This window comes from Excalfactoria chinensis, chromosome 1 (assembly GCF_039878825.1).
Source record: "Excalfactoria chinensis isolate bCotChi1 chromosome 1, bCotChi1.hap2, whole genome shotgun sequence".
Taxonomy (NCBI): Eukaryota; Metazoa; Chordata; class Aves; order Galliformes; family Phasianidae; genus Excalfactoria; species Excalfactoria chinensis.
Genome location: NC_092825.1, coordinates 20,334,393 through 20,355,415, shown reverse-complemented (window position 1 = coordinate 20,355,415; position 21,023 = coordinate 20,334,393). Strand labels below are relative to the sequence as shown.

General features: G+C 38.0%; 1 protein-coding gene across 1 annotated transcript in view; it reads right to left on the bottom strand.

Moving 5' to 3' along the window:
• Positions 1-964: 964 nt before the first annotated feature.
• WASL (WASP like actin nucleation promoting factor) overlaps positions 965-21,023 on the bottom strand; it is a 48,063-nt gene continuing 28,004 nt past the window's right edge. The window contains exons 2-11 of the mRNA XM_072350039.1: positions 20,718-20,852; positions 19,387-19,473; positions 18,747-18,843; positions 15,244-15,267; positions 10,351-10,519; positions 8,544-8,586; positions 8,106-8,259; positions 3,730-4,250; positions 3,272-3,380; positions 965-1,984 (exon numbers count right to left, since the gene is read on the bottom strand). Coding sequence (XP_072206140.1) covers positions 1,923-1,984; positions 3,272-3,380; positions 3,730-4,250; positions 8,106-8,259; positions 8,544-8,586; positions 10,351-10,519; positions 15,244-15,267; positions 18,747-18,843; positions 19,387-19,473; positions 20,718-20,852 — 1,401 coding nt within the window. The 3' untranslated portion in view covers positions 965-1,922. The remainder of the gene's footprint in view (positions 1,985-3,271; positions 3,381-3,729; positions 4,251-8,105; positions 8,260-8,543; positions 8,587-10,350; positions 10,520-15,243; positions 15,268-18,746; positions 18,844-19,386; positions 19,474-20,717; positions 20,853-21,023) is intronic.

The following is a 21,023-nucleotide window of genomic DNA, read 5'->3' as shown; positions in this document are numbered from 1 at the left end:
GCAGTTAGAACAATGAAGGAGCAGTGCCAGAAGTTATATGAAAGCCATACAAGTACTTTCTTCCTACACGGGTTCTTAACTCCACTGCCTTTATCTACCTGTGGCTGCACTTGCACCTGATCCAACATTCAAGCCACTGGAGCAGCAAAGCTAGTAGAAAGCATTTCCAGCAGCAGAGGGCAATGAGAAAGCTATCGCAAGAAAATCAGACCACTTGGATTTTCTTTTTCCTCATGTTATGTGCTTAAATTACTCTCAGGAGGAAGTTAACATCCTCTGAATAATTTAACTACAACCTTACTTCTCCCACTACTTTTAAGCAACTTTCCTTTCTTCTCATATGACTAAATTAATTCACTAGAGACTAGGCTATCGCTGGGTTAGAAATCCAAGCCATATTGTGCAGGTCCAGCCTGCCAGCATCAGGTCGTCACTGGGTTTCAGTCAATACAATTCTGATAACTTAAACTGAGTTGGATACCTTGACTACAGCCAAGGACCCAAGACACTATGCAATAACTATGTTCCAAATATGACTGACTTAACTAAACATTCTGTGTCAGCTGTATATTCAAAAAAAAAATAACAAAACTACCTGAAAATTACAGTAAGTACAGTAATTAACGCTGCAGATATTAAATACCCACTTAGCAAAGATTAGTATTTTATGATAGGCAGATATGCCGATGTTTACTGCACTGCAAAGTACGACGTTTAAATGTTCAAGCTGTGAAATAAGAATCCCATTTTTTTGTCCACTTATTCAAATGCTACTCCTGTGAACAGAGGTCTTGATCTTCATCGCAACTCTTGGTCTTAAAGCCAACGAATGAACACGGAATATTGCCATGAAGTTCCGTATGTCGTCAAACCATACGTTGTTGAGTTACTGGCTTTCCAACTTGGATGTAGGATTGGCGTTTCAGTATTTGCCATGTACCATAACACAAAGACTGCAAAGTAATCCCGCTTATGTTTACTTTATTAGTACACCAATGCCCTACAAATTTTTAAAGATATTTAAACATTATTGAAGCAAGCATTAAACGCAGCCCTTCAGCTTGAAAACCACATAAAAATGATTTTAAAAATAAATCAAACTGTAGCAATTGCGAACCTTCAGAACAGCCCCCAGTAATTTACATTTCTTCATTCTGAAAAGTCAAGAACTAGGAAAAAAAAAAGGACTGAACCGGTCTGCATCAAAGATGCCTTCATCGCAACGTAAAGCCATCCTGTTTAATTCAGATAGAGACTTCCCTAATTAAAGTACTCAACAACTCCTGCTATTCAACAGCAGTCAGTATTGCTACAGTTAGGGCAAGGCAACCTTCACAACTAGCTGTGCACTTCTGTAGTGATTTTGTGTTACGAAAAGTATACTGCTAAGATTTGAACTGCAATGTTGTGATGTATCTGAAACCATGCAATAGTATTAAAACAGCCTCAACATTCAAGTAGCATTGCATTTGAAATGAAGGGGCTAAATAAACTAAGAGCTGCATCACTTAAAGAACATAGTGCTATACTAGGTTTTAATAAGAAAATTTAGATACAGAAAAAGTAGGGTATGAAAATAGTGTTTTCCTTCTTGCATTATAACTAAATTACATTAAGGTTTTTGTCAGTCTCACATGTTACATTTAAACTCCCTTACTGATGGAATGGAAAGTATTCACATGTACATGATCATTCAGGTGTAAACTTGCACACATTAGCAGGGAGTAGCTTTGTAGAGGATTATGACAAACCTTTACAGATTAAATGAGGTATTGCACAGATTAATAAAAAAGCAAAAGGCAACAAAAATATACAGCAAATTGGTAGAACATTTACATAATAATTTTACAGAATCCATAGACAGAAAGTAGTGTTTAGTATATCATTCACCTTAAAAAATATATATATAATATAATATATGATCAATCATCCCATTCGTCATCATCTTCAAAGTCTTCTTCATCATCTTCATCCTCATCTTCATCTAAAAAACAGGAAAAAGAAGACACTTGTATGCATCAAATTCTCATTACGGAAGTGCTACTGATTGTTCCCAGAGCCTTCTGAAAAAGGAGCAAGCAGTTGGAGGAGGTCAGGACAAGACATTTGATAATACAATATTTTAAGATTGCTGGACGTGGCGTTCATTTAGATTGATAATGGATGAAAGTTAAATCTTTATCCTTTCTGTAGGAGAATACTGTTTTCGGATACAAGAGGAACTGGTCAGATTCTCACTGCGTTCTCCTGTTTAAAGAACGTGAGAGCAGCCAGCTTGTTCCAGAGTGAATTAATTTCTACGATTAAGAACTGCTATCTCTGTAACAGGATATCACCTGTTTACTGTACAAGCAGATACAAATATTTTTATGAGCTTAGGACTGTTGTGGTTACTGGAATATTCTAAACTGTGTAATGCACATCAGTGTCAAAATCATTACCTTTACCCAGCCTTCCATTCATAGTTTTTGCACGCTACAGATTTTAATGATATAAACGAACTGGCAAGAGCATTTTCCCTTCCAGGAAATGCTGTAAGTAGCACCCTTCCAGGATTTAATTTGTGTGAAGAACCAACGCAGGTTATGACACTGGGCACTAAACCACTAAACTACATTAAATGGTCAAATGATACACAGACTGCAAGGGCAGATCTGGTAGTAATGCCAGCTCTGAAAGAAAAACACACAGCAAAGTCTAAAAGGAAGAAATGCACCTCAACAGCTGCACTGGAGCTACTGAATTGCATTTATTATAAACTGGTATAAACTTTACTTTTTCCAAGCCCTAAAGATTGAAAAAGTGATTCAGTACTCAGATGGGACTGGTCAGGCGATGTGGGTTATCTGCTTGTTACCCAGCAGGTGGCACCCACAGCACACAGGAAGACGCAGTTTTAAGCGTGTGACTTTCTGCAACAGCCCTGGCTTCTAGAAACACGTCATTAAAAACCTTTTCAAAGCATTTTGGGAAAGTATTTCAGATAACTCCAAAATAAATCAGCTGTAAGAATTTTTTATTTTTTTTTTATATTGGATCCTAACCTCGATTAGTCATTTCAAATCCAATATTACTGCAAGCTACTATACATCAGTAATTCAAAGTAGCACAAAGCACCCACTCAAACCACCACCAGCGGTCTGCCTAGAGCATTCAGTATTTAAGTGCATGCTGAAAATCCATGCCTTCTCCCCACATTTTACGTTCAGTAGAGATGTTAACGCTTGAAAAACTGATGCCCAGAGGTCAGAAGAATTCCATCAAGGCTTACCTGAAGAATGAATGGCTTTGCTCCTTTTCTGCATAACTTCCATTAACGCACCCACAATTCCTGAGGTGGGTGCAGGTGTAGGTGGTGCACTCTCCTGGCCATCAGATACCTTGGAAGAAGAGATTTGTTAGATTGGTATTATTAGCGAAACAGAATCTGTGTGCTTCTCAAAAAACCTTATAAAATCAATGAGTTCACTGTCAGCCACAAGGAAGACTAAAACTACAGTTTCTTTTGTAAGTTAAAAATGTACCTCCAAATATGAAGTTTAATTATATTCTTTTAGCACACTGTAAGTTTAGTTAGTCCATATTGAAGTAATCAATATCAGTAGTATTATTGTAGTAGTAGTAGTATTGTTTAAAGCATCATTCCAAAAACTGCCAGAAGTCATTATTCATCCTGCAATACTGCAGCCATCTGCAAGTCCCAAGGGGACTTAAATGAGAAACACTTACAGACTTGAGCTGTATCCCCTGTCGTATCTGATCTAACAATGCGTCTCTTCCTGAGCAAGACACTGGCCGACTGTTCTGTTCTACTTTCTTTAACTGGGCTCCTTCTCTGATTTGATCTAGGAGTGCTGCTTTGTTTCCTGCAGGAACTGGAAGCTGGTGATCGACCTCTGAAGGAAGGCCTGGTGGTGGAGGAGGACCAGGAGGCGGCGGAGGAGGAGGTGGCGGTGGGGGAGCAGATGAACCGCTGGCCGGTGGTGGCGGTGGCGGAGGAGGACCGGATGGCGCAGAGGATGAATGCACCGGTGGTGGAGGAGGATACATCCTGTTGGGGGGAGGTGGGGGCACGGCGGCACCTGGTCTAGATGGAGGTGGGGGTGGAGGTGCTGCTGTTGGGGCTCTTGAGGGAGGTGGAGGTGGTGCCCCTCGGCCCCTAGCAGGGGGAGGAGGAGGGCCCGAGCTGTGGGGAGGTGGTGGTGGAGGCGGAGGGGGTCCTCCTCTGCACGGTGGTGGTGGTGGTGGAGCTGAAACAAAAGATAATTTAACAATTACACACTACTTAATACTCTCAAGTCTTTCAGAGACTGGCAGAAGTAGGATAAAAGGGTTTGACTAAGTTTTTGCAAGGATCTCTGTGCCTGTACAAGTTTTACCAACCCTGGATTAAGCTGAAGATCACTGAAGATAAGATGTGCTTACACGAATCCAAATTAAGTTGAATATAGCCCATCTCTGTCACTTATTTTGTAAACTCTCATAAAAGCACTGCAACACTGCAGGGAGCAAGTGCAGAACAGAAAAAGACTGAGGTCACTATACTATCCAGGCCATCCATTTTAGTTTGGTACTATAGTGGTAATATCCTTCATGGTACAAGTGAATTTGAAAGTCAAGGTTTCAATTTCCCACTAAAGGATGTAGGGGGAAAAAAAAATCTAAACCATACTCTAAGATATTTTTCAGGGTAGAAGGCGAGGAAAAATGATTTTAGAATACACACCTAAAATGAATGCAGGACTTCCACTTTACAAACAATTCATTATTTGATTAGGGAACAAGATGCAAAGTTTTTGCTACTGGAAGATGAAGCTTCAAAAATATGAATGCATTACAATTAGGAATAGGTGGGACACAAAGATGAACATACTGCATGACTGTGTTTAACAGCATGCCTTCATATCCTTTAACACCACGTGGCATCCTTTACAAAGACAAGCAATGAAACAGCACTGTTGATACAGCATTTCAAGTTCAAGGTGACAGGTCAGGGCAAAACTTCAATCAAATGAAGCAGTTTCCTCTCGCAGGCAACAGGATAGAGAAGCTATTGCAAAGTTCTCCATTGACTACTGCCTCACTATAACAAAATTACCTTTATGGCTACTGAGAGTTATCTTTTTTTTGTCACCATTTGCCAGGTTGGCAAATAAGAGTATTTTTAAGAGCAAATCAACTAATACTCATCCAGGAATACTATCCTAACAATGTGAGTTTCTCTTGCTTTGTAACAGTGAAGTAATGCATCTTCTAAAAACCTATTTCACATTTTAAACTATAAAACTATCATCTGAGAATGATCTTTCTTATAGTTCTCTATCTGTATGAGAATTCTGGGTATATGGACAAACTGACCTTGAAAAAACTGGCAGCCATTGGCAAATATGCTTTTGCTCAATCTTGATTTGCCAGTAGCAGCTGCTCTGAGTCCTTCCTTTAGATAGGCTCAAAAATGTGATTGAATGATATATATGAAATCTTCCCACTTCCCCCAGGAAGTTCAAAAACTCGGTAAACAAATTCTTAATCTCTTTATTCAAAATTAGTTTCAGCAACATCTTTGTGGAAAGGACTTTAGAAAGTAACAACTTCAGGGCTACTTCAACGTACACCATCACTTCTATATTGTTTGGCCTTGAAATGTACTTGCTTTGCTAATGGCATTTTAAATAACAGCTTTATTTCCCCTTCCATTAAGCCATTACCATAGTACCATTGTGGTAATATAAGTTGTGGTTGCTGCCCATTACCACTTAGTCATAGGGCAGCATCTGAATTATTAAGAAAGTTCTCGCTTGATTTTACATGCTTGATAGCAAAAAAGGGTATTATCCTTAAGATGATGCTTCTTTATTTCTTCTGTCCTGTTCCTTGCACAGAGAACAGAACAGACTGCCTGCACTGCAGTACAGAGGGCAAAGGCCAAAAAAGGGGGATTCTGAAGAAGTACAAGGCGCTGGTGCCTCAGTGCTCATCCCTCCTTCCCTGCTCATCTCACAGACTTATCCACACTAAAATCACACGTTACGCCCCAAATTCCACACGTTTCTCTATGCTTCCCATTCTCTAAAAAAAGAAACAGCAAGGAGAGAATCTCCTCTCAAACTTCGTGTATTCTACAAGAGAAATACTGCCAACATTCTGATTTAAAAACAAAACAAACAAAAAAGACCCTGCCCTCCCCTTTATTGTTATCCGGACTGTATCTTCCTTTCTGGCCATCGGAGGGCAGTATTTTCAAACGCAACTTACACTGCAAGCACAACAGGGAGGTTTTCTGCATCTCAGACATGATGCACAACACAGCCACGCTTCAGTCTGTGGTGCCTGCAGATTTTGAACGCACAGCTCAAGTTTTCCTGTGGCAAAAGATCTCACTTACATCACATCTAGTGCAATATGCCACCTCCCAGCCGAGGAAACACAGTTCAGGAAGTTTTTGCTTTGTTTTCTGCAGGCTTGCCTGGACTCAACTAAAGTGGAAAGAGGGAGGAGTAGCAAGGAGGGAGCACCATGACCTCATCCTCACTCCCCATCCCCCCAAACAGATGAGAGAAGCAAAATAAAAAGAACCCTTAGTTTTTATAAATGCAACACAGCTACTAACATGGAAGTCTGTAAAATCTTCTGCTGCCTCAAACAAAACAAAACAAACCCAAAACAAACAACCAACATCAGAACTAGAGAAAGGGCAGTAAAAGGGAGAAAGTAAGTTCTATCTCAGCACAAGGAAGCGTCGGCAACTCTCTGCACAGCATCCTAGTGGTGTGAGTAGTTAAGCACAGAAATTCTTGCAGTAAAGCAGGAAAATGTGTCTGAGTTGAGGAAAAAACACTCCAAACATCAGTCAAGTCTATGTATTATGTAACTGTGGATAAAACCACTGGAATAGTTTTATCTACCTCTACCAAAAAGCACAGAGGTAGATTATTATCATGCATGTTAAAAATGAGACGGCTTTTCTTTCAATTGTATACGTGCAAGTGGACATAACTTGAATACACACAACAAAAATGGCATTTTAAAAGTATTTCAAGCTTGTTACAAGACTTCAAGCCAAGTCTTCTCAATTGAATCATAAGATCAGCAGTTTGGGATCAACAACTTTGTACACATTTGAATAGAGTTAATTTAATAGAGTTAAGTTTGTACACAGAAATTGAAGACTTATTGCTGAAAAAGATTGTAATTGAAATTTTGCCTGCAATTTATGTACAATATTTGATCATAATTTATAGCACTGCAGTCAAACGGATGTGGACTAAGGTTTCTTGTCCAGGAAAGAAATCACACAGCAGCATGAATACTTCACAGCATGCCAGCTCAAGTACATACCACTCCAACGTGGGGGCCCTAGAAATAAATGTAACAAAGTCACTGTACCCTGAACTTTTAGCTATTCTGACACTCAAACTATTTATCCAGACCGCTATCACTTCAATGGCGTTATTATTCTGTTTTCTGTTTTTCCTGAGAAGTGTTGTAGGCAAATATTCAAAACTTTTATACTGACGGCCTAATGTTCAGATTGACTTGCTATACTGGAGCAGGTAATGCACCAGCTGAGACCACATTCAAAGACCAGGAAAGAAAAAGCTTATTTCAGAATTCCCTTTCCTCAGGAAGTTAAATCAGATTTCCTGACCAAATACTTACACTTATTGAAGTACAGCTTTCTAGTTTTGAAATGCTGGCAGGTTAGACATGCCTGGCACCACACACACCTGTCATGTAATTCTATTATAACTGACGACAGGAATATTGCTTTCAGAGTTTATATTTACTTGTAAGATCAAAATTATAAACAAATGTATGACTTTGCAGTCTGAAAACATTGTATGAAATATGTGTACAGTCACTGTTACAAGCAATTATTTAACTGACATAGGTACCACTCTTACCCTTAAGGAGAAAGTACTCTCATGGGTCACCCATGGACACTTTAACATGGAATATGGCACACAGGAACATGAAACCCAATACCTCTGAGGCAATAGTAAGTTCAAAGAAAAAAAATAATCATGTTTCTCATCAACAGCTTCTATTTCAACCCCTGTGCCAAAAAACACCATACAACGCTTTGTGTGGAAATAAAATCCTACCTTGTCTGCGCAGTTCATTTTTAACTGCCTCCACACCTCCTGTTTTTTCAATGAAATCATATATGGCCTTGGAAGTTTCTTTGTCTTTCAGTTGAGCCTCTGAAATTCCACATAGATCAAACAAGTTTTTCAGTTCTGGGTCCAAGTTGTTCACCTGCAAGTCAGATACATTTAGGAGCTTGACAGAGAAGTTTCTAAAGCATCATTTGTAGTGAGGAAAAAAACCTGTAACATTATTGTGTTCTTTGCATCTCTTGTAGTTTCCATGGAAATAAGTAGGAGGCATTATTTTGGAGTGACTTATTATGGAATCACACAATTTAATTATTTTGATGTGCAGTCACAACTCATTTGATGCCAATCTTCACAACCTGCATTACAAAGCCTTGACAGCTTTTTGTCATTCAGTAGCTTGAACAACATACTAAGATTACTTACATCAAAACCTGTGTTTGGATCCCAACCAACATGTCCGATGTGTCTGAAAAAAGAAAGCAGAAAAGTCCACTTAACTGGAGTAAAGCAGAACTTGTAATTGAAGATAAACAGGACACCCAAATAACTGCATTATTACTAGATTCTACTTTCAGTCTCTTGAGACACTAAGCATTTTTTACTCTATAGCACCCTATTTGAGAAGAGAATAAAGCTTCTTTTATTTTATTCTCCAGTTTTATCAAGTGGAAAACTAGATTCTTCCGCTAGTTTATAGTCTGTGGCACAATATTAGGTTTCTGGAGCATTTCCCTTATGAGGAAAGGCTAAGAGACCTGGAACTGCTCAGTCTGGAGAAGAGAAAAAGGGATGTCACCACTGTTTATAAATACCTAAAGAGTAGGTATCAAGCTACACTAACACCATGCATAATTTCACTGTTTTACTTGTATCTTAAAACACTACATGTCCACATCTCACTAGCAGAAGCAGTTCAATTTAACTTCATTAAATATTTTACCTTATTCTCAGCTTTTCTACAACTGCTTTAATATGACATGAATGTGCATGCAGTGCTCCACCACTGTCAGGACCCAACAAACATAAACAAAAGCATCAAATTTTGTTTGTCTTCACTCTTGCACACCCTTCCACAAATTCTGATCAGAGCTAAGTTAAACTAATACAAATCATTAGCTGCAATCCCGCCTGCATATGCTGAAAGCTGCATTCAGTACAGCTACAACAGTGACCAGCTACCAATCACTGTGCAAGTTTCTTTTTGTCTCACTCTTCTGCATTCTTCATTTTCCAGTAGTGACATTAACAGATGTAGCACTTCAACACTCGTGTCAGGAAAAAATATGATCCAGGTCTGAATTGTTTAAGCACATTCTGAACTGGGATGCATTTTAGCCTCTCTCTCCTTTTGCTTCTGTCCACTATGTAACACTGCAAAAACATTACTGTAACTGTTAATACTGGCATTACTTATATGGAATTTTATCCTGGGAAAGCATGTCAGTGGAAACAATGCAAGATAATGGTTTGAAAGAATAAGATGTTCATTTGGCATATAAACCTTACACTGGTTTTCCTACACTTCACACAAGCTATCAATCCTGAACTAACTCAAGACCTTCAAAGTGCTGTTGCATTAGCACAGCAAATAAATGCACAAAATAAGTGCACTTATTTTAAAAGGCAGAAGCTTAAATTATAATTTAGGAAGAACAATGGTTAACTCAGTAAGCTGACCAAAACCAACTTTCAAAGTGAAGCTTAAAACAACAGATAACTATTTTAGAAGAATAAAGGTATTTACGAAATATTGGAGAAAACAACCTGTTCCTAAAAAAGCATATACACACAGCATTCTTTCATCACAAGATGTGGGTATAAGCCCACATACCCAAGCTTACCAAGTCAGATATAACACAGCTATGCCATTTCTGCAGTTATGGAAAGTCAGGACCTATGTGTGTACTTTGTTTGACACGGAACAGCAAAGACTGCACAGCTGTAGGAGTAATGAGTTTAAGAGTCAACCATTGAGGTTGAATGAAAGAGGAATCTACTCTGAGCTGACCACTTAAGCAAGCCATCTTAATACAGCTTCATCAAGTTACATTAGGACAGTAAGTTACTTTTTATTGCAGATAAACTCCCACGTGTCTCAGTTAACTTGCTTTTAAATCCCACAAAATGCCAGTCAGCATTCACTCGAGTTCAGGTTACACACAACAGTCACACATGGAAGTCCTGAGTATTCGCATGTAGATCTGACAAAGCCCCCAAAATAAGTCCTTACTGGAAGTTAGACGGTGTTCCAATATCTGCCTTTGTCAATCTTCTCTTTTTAGTTTTTCCTTTCTTCTTTTCTTTGGTATATGAAATATTATTGACTTGTGGAGTGTAAAATCTGTTAGTTGTAATTTCTGGGTTTTTGATATCAACAGTCGCCATTGGTAGATTTGGACCTGTGAAGACAAAGAGCAGGACCTTAACTACTGTTTCAATAAAACCATATTTAACTTCTAATTAAGATCACATTTTTGTGCATATGTGCGGCTAAATGCTGTATGTGTTACATGCATCTGACTGGGTCCTGGATGTCAGAATCACGATGAACAATGCCATTTGCTGAAGAAAAAAAGGGTGTTCCTGGAGCAGAGCAATAGCAGGAAAAAATCATAAACTAGAATTTTATTTCTGCATAATTGGCAAATAAATTAATTCTAACTTAAAGGGTTTTCACACACATTAATAGAATGCTTGAAACGAGGGATTAAGTTACAGCCACGCACAGTGGCAGCGTAACGGCCATCCTAGACAAGACTTGGAAAGTGAATGTCACAGACAGCAATACGCAGAGTGCAATTACCTTGAAAACACAGTAAATACTTTTTAACAGAGGAGGAACCTTTGTTTATTAAGCATCAAGTGGGAATACTGTCGTCTTCAAAGGCGTGACAGTACAGACAGAGCTATTTGGGATTTCTTATTCTTTGATGGGTTTGTTAAACATTCGAAGTCCCGGATGTGAAACAAAGGTCACGACAGCAAAAGCAACACCAGAAACAAAGTAAACAAACACTCAGATGGCCAGTTTTAACATTCCAGTATTGTGTTACTTTTGGAATAACAGCATATAAACATCCCTGGGGCATTTTCCAAACAGTTCTTTTTAGTTTTGACAGAAGGTAACTTTTCTTACGTAAGGGATGGTGGGGTTTAAACACTGTAAGGCAATGTATTCCTCTTTCATGCATGTGTATAAGTGCATATATGTGCATTTTCAAATAAAACTATTAAAAGAATAAGTAATCTTATTCTTCCACAGATGAAACCAAGGATGTCTATTTAAGAGCAGTTTGAGCAGGACCAGTTTGAAAAGCATACTCTGAGTTAGCAATGCTTAGCTAGTCAATGAGAATATGATTCACACATCCAGCTTTACTGGGCACGTGATAAAAAACACCTCATAGATTTAAGAGAATCAGAACCTTATTTTGATACTATTTTTTTTGTAAGCATATTTTATATACATAATTCAGAGTTATCCCAGGCATTCTGAAAAGACCAACGAGCTGCTCTCACAGCCTGAAAAGAGAAGCAGACAATATGACAGATACATTCAGATCTGACATTCACAGTGTAACACTTCAAAGGGAAGCACCCAATACTGGCCAGACTACAACACGCTAACAGAAACAAGATACTGGGATAGACAAAACTCATTTAAAAGCATATGACAACTCCTACGTACCTCTGGCAGTGTTTAGAGGACAAGGTTTTGAAACTGCATGTGAAATGCAGAACAAGATTTCTCAAGCCTTTTCTGCTCTGTGGAAATGCTTTGAGAGAGGCTCTGATGTAGCCAGCTGTCCTCTGACAGAATGCAAAACTTCTAACTGACCACTTACAACTATGCACAACTTGGTTGTAAAAGTTACTCGTAAAGCTTGCACTAACTTGACCAACAGTTAAATAGCATCAACCCAAAGCTTCACGTGAAGTTAAGTAAACCTGCAGGATAAACTGAAAAATTAAGAGTTTAAATTTCATTTCGACTCAAAAAAAATATATATATATACCATAGGAGTTCATATTCACTTTATGCACCCATATCAAACCCTCTCACCAAGACAATGTAATCTACAGCTTTTCAAAGGCTATACTGACATTGAAGAAGAAACACAGAGCCTCGCACTGAACACTGCTCACAGATTTTTTATATCCTTCTCACCTTGGTCCTTGTTTAGCCCTTGAAAATATACCTTTGCCTATGTAAAGCTCAAAACTAAATGGAACTGGTTCTAACAAGTGCAAAGCAGCATCCATGAGATTTTATTCAGCTGAGCTCAAATTAAGGACTGATAGCTAACTCTGATATTAATATTCATACCAGAGATCACAGTTAATTCCTCCAGATGAAAGTTATTCTTACCATCAGGCTGAGACTTTAGATTCCCACGAGGGATAAAAGAACTCTGGAAAGAACTGTTTTCTTCTAGAACGGCCATATTTATATCCAACAAAATTTTTCCCATCAAAACACACGCACTTTCCCCGTCAGGTGTAGATAGCTCAATAAGTGAAGATGAGAGAGGCATATAGAGCTCATCATTAGGAAGTACTTGACAGTACAGTGGCCTCAGGCATCCAATGATATCAGCATCTGTGACATCTTCAGAGGGGGCTCCAGAAAATGTAGTACAGAACATTTTCAAATAGAATTTCTAAGAAATTCTTTGGATTTCAGAACCTTTCCGGACATCTGACTCAGGCTGCAGACAGCCCTACAATAAATGCGAACTACTTAACAGCTGAAACAAAATTGCTCCACATGGTTCTTAAAGATCCTCTCAAAACCCGACCTCTGACAAATGCTTATTTCAGCCAGAACTTCACTGTGAGGTCAGTTCAACCGCACTAAGTCCTCTTTATGTGCATGAAGAGACCTAGCTATAACGAATGTGTAGAACATAAATCCCAGGAAATTACAGGCTAATACATTTTACATAACTCTTAATGCCAATTTGATTTTAATCCTGCAATTCTAAAAGGAAAAAAAAAAAAAAAAAGAAAAAAAAAAAAAAAGGAAAAAAAAAGTCTTAAATCTGTACCATTGAAAACATCAAACAAAAAATAAGAGTGCTTTTTCTGCGCAACTCCCCATTTATTTCCACATAAACAGAAAATCCAGGCAAAGAAGCACCCCTAGAACAAAATTTCCCACAGCACTTCAAAGCGTGGATTATAGGAGTACACCAATGTGGCTGCTCTTTCTTCTTCAGTTTTAACTGATACATTCACACTGATACGTAGAACAAAAGCAGCTCTTCCATTTTTTTTTCCCTAGTGGAATTTCACTGCATATGGAGAATAAAAGAAAAAAAATCTGACCCTATAATAGTTGTTTTCATTACCCCCCTCCAGTTATATATATCTGTTGTAATCTGGTCCAAACGCTAAGTGTGCTGTCTGTAGGCCAGAACCAACTGAGACTATGAGCTGTGCCCTCAGCATGTCTCACCTCAGACTACAGAGGCCATGAACACCAAGTGAAGTGCCAGCAGAGAAGCCTGGCATTAGGGCACTTCACAGCATCAGAAAAGGAAGGTAGGCAGATCATGAAAGAGCAGAGGATGTCCCAGCAACACTCTGCTAAAACACAGAGAAGTTCAGAACTTCTCCATGAACCTGAAACACCAAGCGAACTTGTGAATACTCTGTCTGTCAAATAATTTTTAGGTTAAATGGGCAAGATCAATGAATGCAAAATGAGTACTCAATTTTTTTATTCAAAAACATTTAGAAAACTTTTAGAGTAGAGACTCCAAGGCTAAAGATTTGTTGTGGTAGGTGGCACTATATCATCACCACCACTGTTTGTCTTCCTTTATGCTAATATAAGGAAAGAACTATTTAGGTGAGATAAAACATGTTGCTCAAGACAGTGAACAATTAAAACATTCCCATAGCTCAGAGTAACTATTAGAAAATCGCAGGTCGGTATTAGTATGAATGTTTCAAAACTAAGCAAGCCAGTCTTTGCTGAATGAAGGTGCACAAATAAAAAAGGCCTGGACTAAACTGATTATTGACTGAACTTCCTCAAAATGTAATATGCATGAAAAAGGCACGTTCACAGTTTGAGAAGTATTCTGCATCGGGTATATGCAGGACATCTGTAGTTCCCATAATTCAGGATTATCTGTTTTAGTGACAGACTGAGAGGTTTGGATGTCTTGGTTAGAACAAACCTAAGAAACTCATAGAATCACAGAAAATCCCCAGTTGGAAAAGACACATAAGGATCAACGAGTTTGCCTCCTGGATCCGCACAGGACCACCCAAAAATCAGATCTCCTCAGGCAGTAGAGGGCTCTGGGTCTCTACGCGATTATTTGGTGATAACCCCGCTCAAACAGTAACCTGTCAGGTATCAGTTGAGATGCCACAGCAGAAATCTCTTCTTAGTTTCAGGCTGAAAGCATAATTAGATCAAAGACTCCAGTAATCTCTGATGAGCATCTCTCACTTGTTCTTAAGAAAAGATGGAAAAATTTTTGGGATCAAACTGATACATTCTTTTTACTTCTGTGAAATTCATAAGGATGTTCTGAGAAATCTGTTTCTTCATGTCAGTGAAATGCAAGGCAAATACACTCAAATATTCTCTCACGGAATAAAGATCAGCATTGACAAACATATGACATATAGCCAGAAAGTTACGTTATAAAGTCAGTCAGAATCAGAAGTTAAAGTTTCACAGATACTTTATGAAAACTGTCATGACTATTCCTACCTTTAGACAAACAGCCTACGTTTTAATTTCAGCTAAGTTTTGCATAGTTACCCTTTATAGGTATATTCTGAAGGCCAAGCAGCAAATGAAAGGTACAAAGCTTTCTTCACAGTTTCAGCTAAAGGGCCTCTGTCCTATTCGCAGGAAAACATAATCCTCTCCAAAAACATTCTTTACAAATGCCAGCTAAAAAACCACAAATCTTCCAACTACAACTAAACAAATACCAAAGAACAGAAACAAAACAAATATAGTAACCTCCAGAATATGAGTTTACTGCTTCTGCTACCACATAGCTATCCTGAACAAGTCCAAAACAAAGCTACATACAAACCATAAATGACAGTAGCAGGAAAAGTTAAAAGGCAGTGGTTCATGCAAAAAGCTTACCATTGGGTGGGTCTCGTCTTTTTTCTGTCGAAAAAGAAAAAGAGGTATTACTCACAGATATCACAGCACAAATATATGCTAGACTTAACATTCCACTGACACCTTCAGTGATCTTTAACTCAGGCTTAACCTATAAACATCTTAAAAGCCTACCTGTTGAACAGTTGAAAAAACACATTAAGCATTAGAGAACCATAAAAACCCATTTTAAATCATGACTGTTGATGTGAAGTAGGAAATAGCTGCTAAGTTTGTTTCATATACTGTGGCTCCGAACTGTGGTGAAGTATTCAAAAAGAAGCTGTTTCAGTACAACCCAGCAAAGTAAGATATACATACATACATATATTCTTAAGTGTTATGCTTTATGATTTCCACTTTCTTTATGTGGAAATACAATAAACATTTTGATACAGTAACGTTCTTCCACAAAAGCACATGTATTTCACAATCATTTTTCCTAGTGTGAAGACACTTGAACACAGAGGAGCAAAACACTTCTGTTACCGAAAAGTAACAACATGGAACAGAACTCAAATATCCTTACACTGCTATTTTAATTGCAAAGCCACACCATTTCATAGACCATGAAGAATTTGGCTTGACAATTTAAGATGCATTTGTAGGCCTTTCATACCTCAGCACTCTCAGCCTGTAACAGTAAATTCCTCTTTGAAGGAGCCTTTCCTCACTTAGCATTCATTTCTATCCACTTCAAACAGGGTTTACCAATCCTGCAATCTTTCTCCAAAGCAGAGTCTAAAACAAAAACTAGTACACAGCTGAACAAAAATCAGTACACAGTTGCACTTAGGCTATTTGTGTACCTACACAGACATTCAGAAGACTTTGGACAGCTTATCACCTCATCTCACCAAAAAACATAGTCCTATATGGAAAACACTACGTTCCTTTCAGGTCTGGAATCCAATAGGGCCTCCTCTAGGAGCTTAAAGTGAATTTACAGCAGATCCCTCTTCACACGTTTCAGAAACGCTTTCAGAAGTTATCAACAACAGAAAAGGAAAGCATGGGGTTGATAGCAAGTCATCTAGCAAAGGATGGGAAACTGGCAAAAGTAGGCATTCATAGGAAATGTTGAGCGGCTCTGTGCCAAATCACGGGAATTATTACAGTTTTCATGAGGAGAAAAAGTTCAAGAGATAAAACAGTGGAGAACAAAACAAGCCATTTTAAACACTTCCTGCAATTTTTGCTGGGTATAGATAAGAATAATCTGTGGCCAAAATATGCTAGATTTGTTTTTGTGTGGTTTCCACTGCAGACTAGAAAATAAGAACTCCTCTTCCAAAGTGCTGATGACCTGACCAGAGGTCTGACTGAAGGTAGAGATATCTACTGATCAACTTCACCAAGCTGCCCATGTCTACGAAAATGCTCTCATCCGCATGTAAAAAATAAGCAAACAAACCAAAAACCTGTTTGCATCCAGCTTGAAGTGCACTAGGAGGGGCATCAAGAGCTAAAAGCTTGTTGGAGGAGCGGTTGCTTTCTGAGACCTGGAAAAGAGCTCCCACCCATGAGCTGCAAGCTTCTAAAAATTAGACAAAAACTGAAACCTGCTTTATGAGCTACAAGTTGCCCCTAAGAATTAGACAAAAAATTGAAACCTGCTGTTGAAAGGCATTTAGCAATCAGGCTAAGTTCTCTCAGTATGTGGAGAGGATACTTGTGTGTTTACGTACCTTGGCATTTATAAGGCAAGATGGTAAATATAAAATTAATAGTATTAATATTAAGGTATACCAGAAGTATGAATGTACTGCGCTCACAGAGAGGGGAAACATTACTCACCCTGCTATTTGGGGTCTGTTGAGGTAGTAAATGGAGAGACTCACTTAAGTAAGCTTACTAGAGAAATTAAGTAATTACTGTAATTTCTTCCTAACCTAAGGCTGAGAACTTAACTGATCAGCCTGATATTAAAAAGATTATGATAAGCCTAAATATATACACACACTCCAATGACAAATCAGTTTTGATTTGGGCAAATGCAAAGCCTGTTATTACAGAAGCACAATCAGATACCATCCTATCAATGACAAACACAGAACTCCACCTCATGGCTTAACTAAAAAAATCAATTTTATACATATATTTTTAAAGTAAAGTTGTCTTCAAGTTATACATTTTTGGGGATAAAGTTATTTACCTTTTAAGAAACATTAAGAGTGCATGGAGTAATCTCATCCTACGGTATGAACCTGAGCAACAAACCAACACTATTTGCTCAAAGATGAAACAAGAAAAATCCATGAAGAACCTTTGAACAGGAGGTTTGGCTGAACCACTGCTCTCAAACAAACTTTGCTGTGGCCAAGAAAGCAAGTAAGTATTTGCCTTCTCCCAAGTCACCGGTGCACTGCAGCACTGTGTTTTAGAAGTGTAATAGCACAAACTTTCAAGAACATGAGACAAAAACTAATACGATTACTTTTACTCCAGTAATGTCACACACTAACGCCACTTCTTGAGAAATCCTACGAACATATTCTAAGCAGAGATGGTCTTAAACAAGCCAACCAAGGTTTGGAACAAATGCTCTGTGCCTGAGCCACTTCACGTGAGTGACATACTTGCATGGATGGTACTCCAAGGGATTCCTCCCTTTACTATGATACCTTTCTCTTTACTACACTCCCTTTCCATGCTGCATTGCTAGTACAATTCAATCCCAAAACAGACAACAAAAACTATCTTGTAGCTGAGACAAGTTTCAACCCTGAACACATCCATGTGCATCCAACCTGTGTTTTTATTACCCTACTCTTCATGGTCATATGAACGTCAAGGCAAGCAAGTTGTTTATGAGTTCAATGGAAAAGGACCAAGAGAAGACCTGGAGGAAGCCTGAGCTCCCTCTGAAACACCAGCTATTTTCCTAAGGCATTCTGAAGCTGGCAAAATGCACATTGTACTTCTGACTGTCTGGTGCTGCTAAGGACAGTATAGGTACATTATGTCTTATGCACTTGGCCTCTGTCAAGATCATTAGTTTTGAATAAAATATATTTCTCTGCTGAGCACTGGATCAGTGCCAATAATTCATTTACACGAACTACTTAATACACCAGATGGTAAAAATCTTTGTTACAATCCAATTGGGCTGAATTTAAACAAATTCACTGTAAACAGCCCAGAGCTAAACTAGGGTTTAGTCAAATGTGAAAACTGCTTACAGGAAGATTTCTTGTTTTCCCACTGATAGGTTACCCTTTCTGCTTCTTTCTGGTCGGTACATTCAAACACCACATCCTTCGAGTCTCAGCTTACTAGGAAACTTACAGCAAGAAGGAGCATCAAGCTATTTCAGAGGAGATATTTTTGAACAACAGAGATGAAGTACACTTTTGTAATGCAATTACTTCTAAATATAAATACAGCAGCAAAACCTTCCAGTCATTTTCAGACACAAATAACTTACTGCCTCCTCTCAGAACAACAGAAACAGTCCCAAATTCAAGATTAATCTGAATATTTACCAGATTTCCTCTGCCGTCGTCCAAGTAAATCTGTTACTGTTTTGCGGAACAGTTTAGCCTCTTCTTCATTAGCAAAGTTAAGACCAACTTGACATGCCTGAAAAATAAATATATATCCCCCCACCCATGACTAAGAAAGTGTTACAAAGGCTTTCCTCTTACATGCTTTCTTACGCTTCTGAAGATATCATCAGAAAGAAACATCACCATTGTAAATCTGGAAAAACACATCTTACTGTGAAACATATTCTAACTTAATAAAGTCCGTCTCCTAGTCAGATTTCTACAGCTCACACTCTTAACAAATTTGAGGAAAATCCTGTAGCTTGGAATCAAATGTGAGGGAAGGAAAATTTATTTTAAGAAATAAATGATGACTGTGAAATATCACCCAAGTCAAAACAATTTCACTATTAATGGGAGTTGAAATTAAAGAAGAGATATGTAAAATGTACTTCTCTAATAGATTGATTTTGCTAGCTGAAATCCAAAGCTCTTTTGATAAGAAAATATAAAAGAAAAAGTGATATTGCACTAAAATAATTCACAGAAAGAAATGGAAATCTTGATTATATTAGAAGAAGCAACCATTCAAATAAAAGGCATTGTAAGGTAGGTATTCAAAGATGCTGAGACTCACATCTCCAGCGAAGGTATGAAAATATCCTCTAGGACTATTATATACAAAGTTATTGTACAGCTCCTGCTCCCACAATAATTTCCCATCCTGGAAAAAAACAGACAAAGCAACATAAGTTTGAAACACTTGGAGACAAACTGTAGTTTAACTTCTTTCATAATAGAACCTATCAAGAGTTTGAAGCTGCATTTTGTTAAGCATTTGCCATTTACCCATATACTTGGGCTGAAAGAATGAGCTCAGCCCAAGTATATTGGAACATGTGGAGAAATTAGACTATTTCATCACTCTACCTTCTGTTCTAATTCCTGCATATCTCAAAAAACATACTTCAAGTTTCATAATCCTGCTATGGTTATACTGGTCGCATTAGCACTGACCAGTGATAGCACTGAAAGACAGTGTTAATAGTAAAAATAAAGGAGACCTCCACCAGTGTTATCTTCTCAAGATTGACCTAAAAATTGTTTATTTCAAGGGAGTTAATTTCAACAGTCAATTTCAAGGGAGCAAAAACCTCACTTTAAAAACTTCCAGATATTTAAATGGCATTATGATTCAGCACCCAAATGATGGGTTTCTCACCACGTCTAATAACAAAGTGATCAAATCACAAATGCAACCACCAATTGGCTTTCCTGAATATATCTGTGACTTCACAAAGTGGATGCTGACAGGTACTGAGCTGCTCTTAGCTAAAGGAAGAATCAGAAGCTTCCATGGTTAAAGCCCGTAGGATATGCTTTACAGTATTATTATTTTATTAAGGAAATGCATCTTGGAACACTTAAGCTCCTAGCTCCCATTGTCCTGAGTGAAATAACACAATAGAACAGAGGTCTCCAGTATGAAACTACATATTGTGGGAAAGAAATTATTTGAAATAAGTATATTTACACTGAAGTTTTCATACGCACAAACATATTCACCATAAAAAACGATACTTGTTTTCATCCCTACAAAACACAGCGTCTATGTTATTACTACAAGCCCAAGTACTAATAACTGCTAAACTTATCACAGCTATCAGTATCAGTGACACTACACTAATTTTCACTAGTCTCACAAATCCAATTAGTAGAGAACTACTTCTGCAAGTTGTAAGAAAATCGTATCTGATCTTTATTTGATCAGTAAGAGCTAATATCTCTGAAATAATTCAAATTGAGAATATAAGAAAGCTGTGCAGCCTATTAATAAGCAGTCAGTGCACTGCTCAGCGCACAGCCATTTATTTGAGGATTTCTGTACAAGTGTGCAACTGCAATCACCGAAAATAATTCAATTCAAAATGGAGAATGAATACAACAAAGTGAAAAGGAAAAACTTACCTTAATGTCATATATTCTGATAAAATATGACCTCTGCGGATTGTCCTTTACAAGGCAAGCTACACCACAGCATTTCTTTGACCACATGGCATTGCGATCTGCTGCGTATATTTGAACAACAGCTGAAGACATCGTCTAGAAAAGAAAACAAGTGATTACTTCTAAGGCAAAACACACAGATTTTACATTTCATCTCTTCGCAAAGTAATTCTTACATTTGGTTCTCATTCTAGGCAGCAAATACAATGATTTTCCTGGTAGTAAGGCAGGCAAGTTTAAATGACCCCAAATTACTTCTGTGCTATC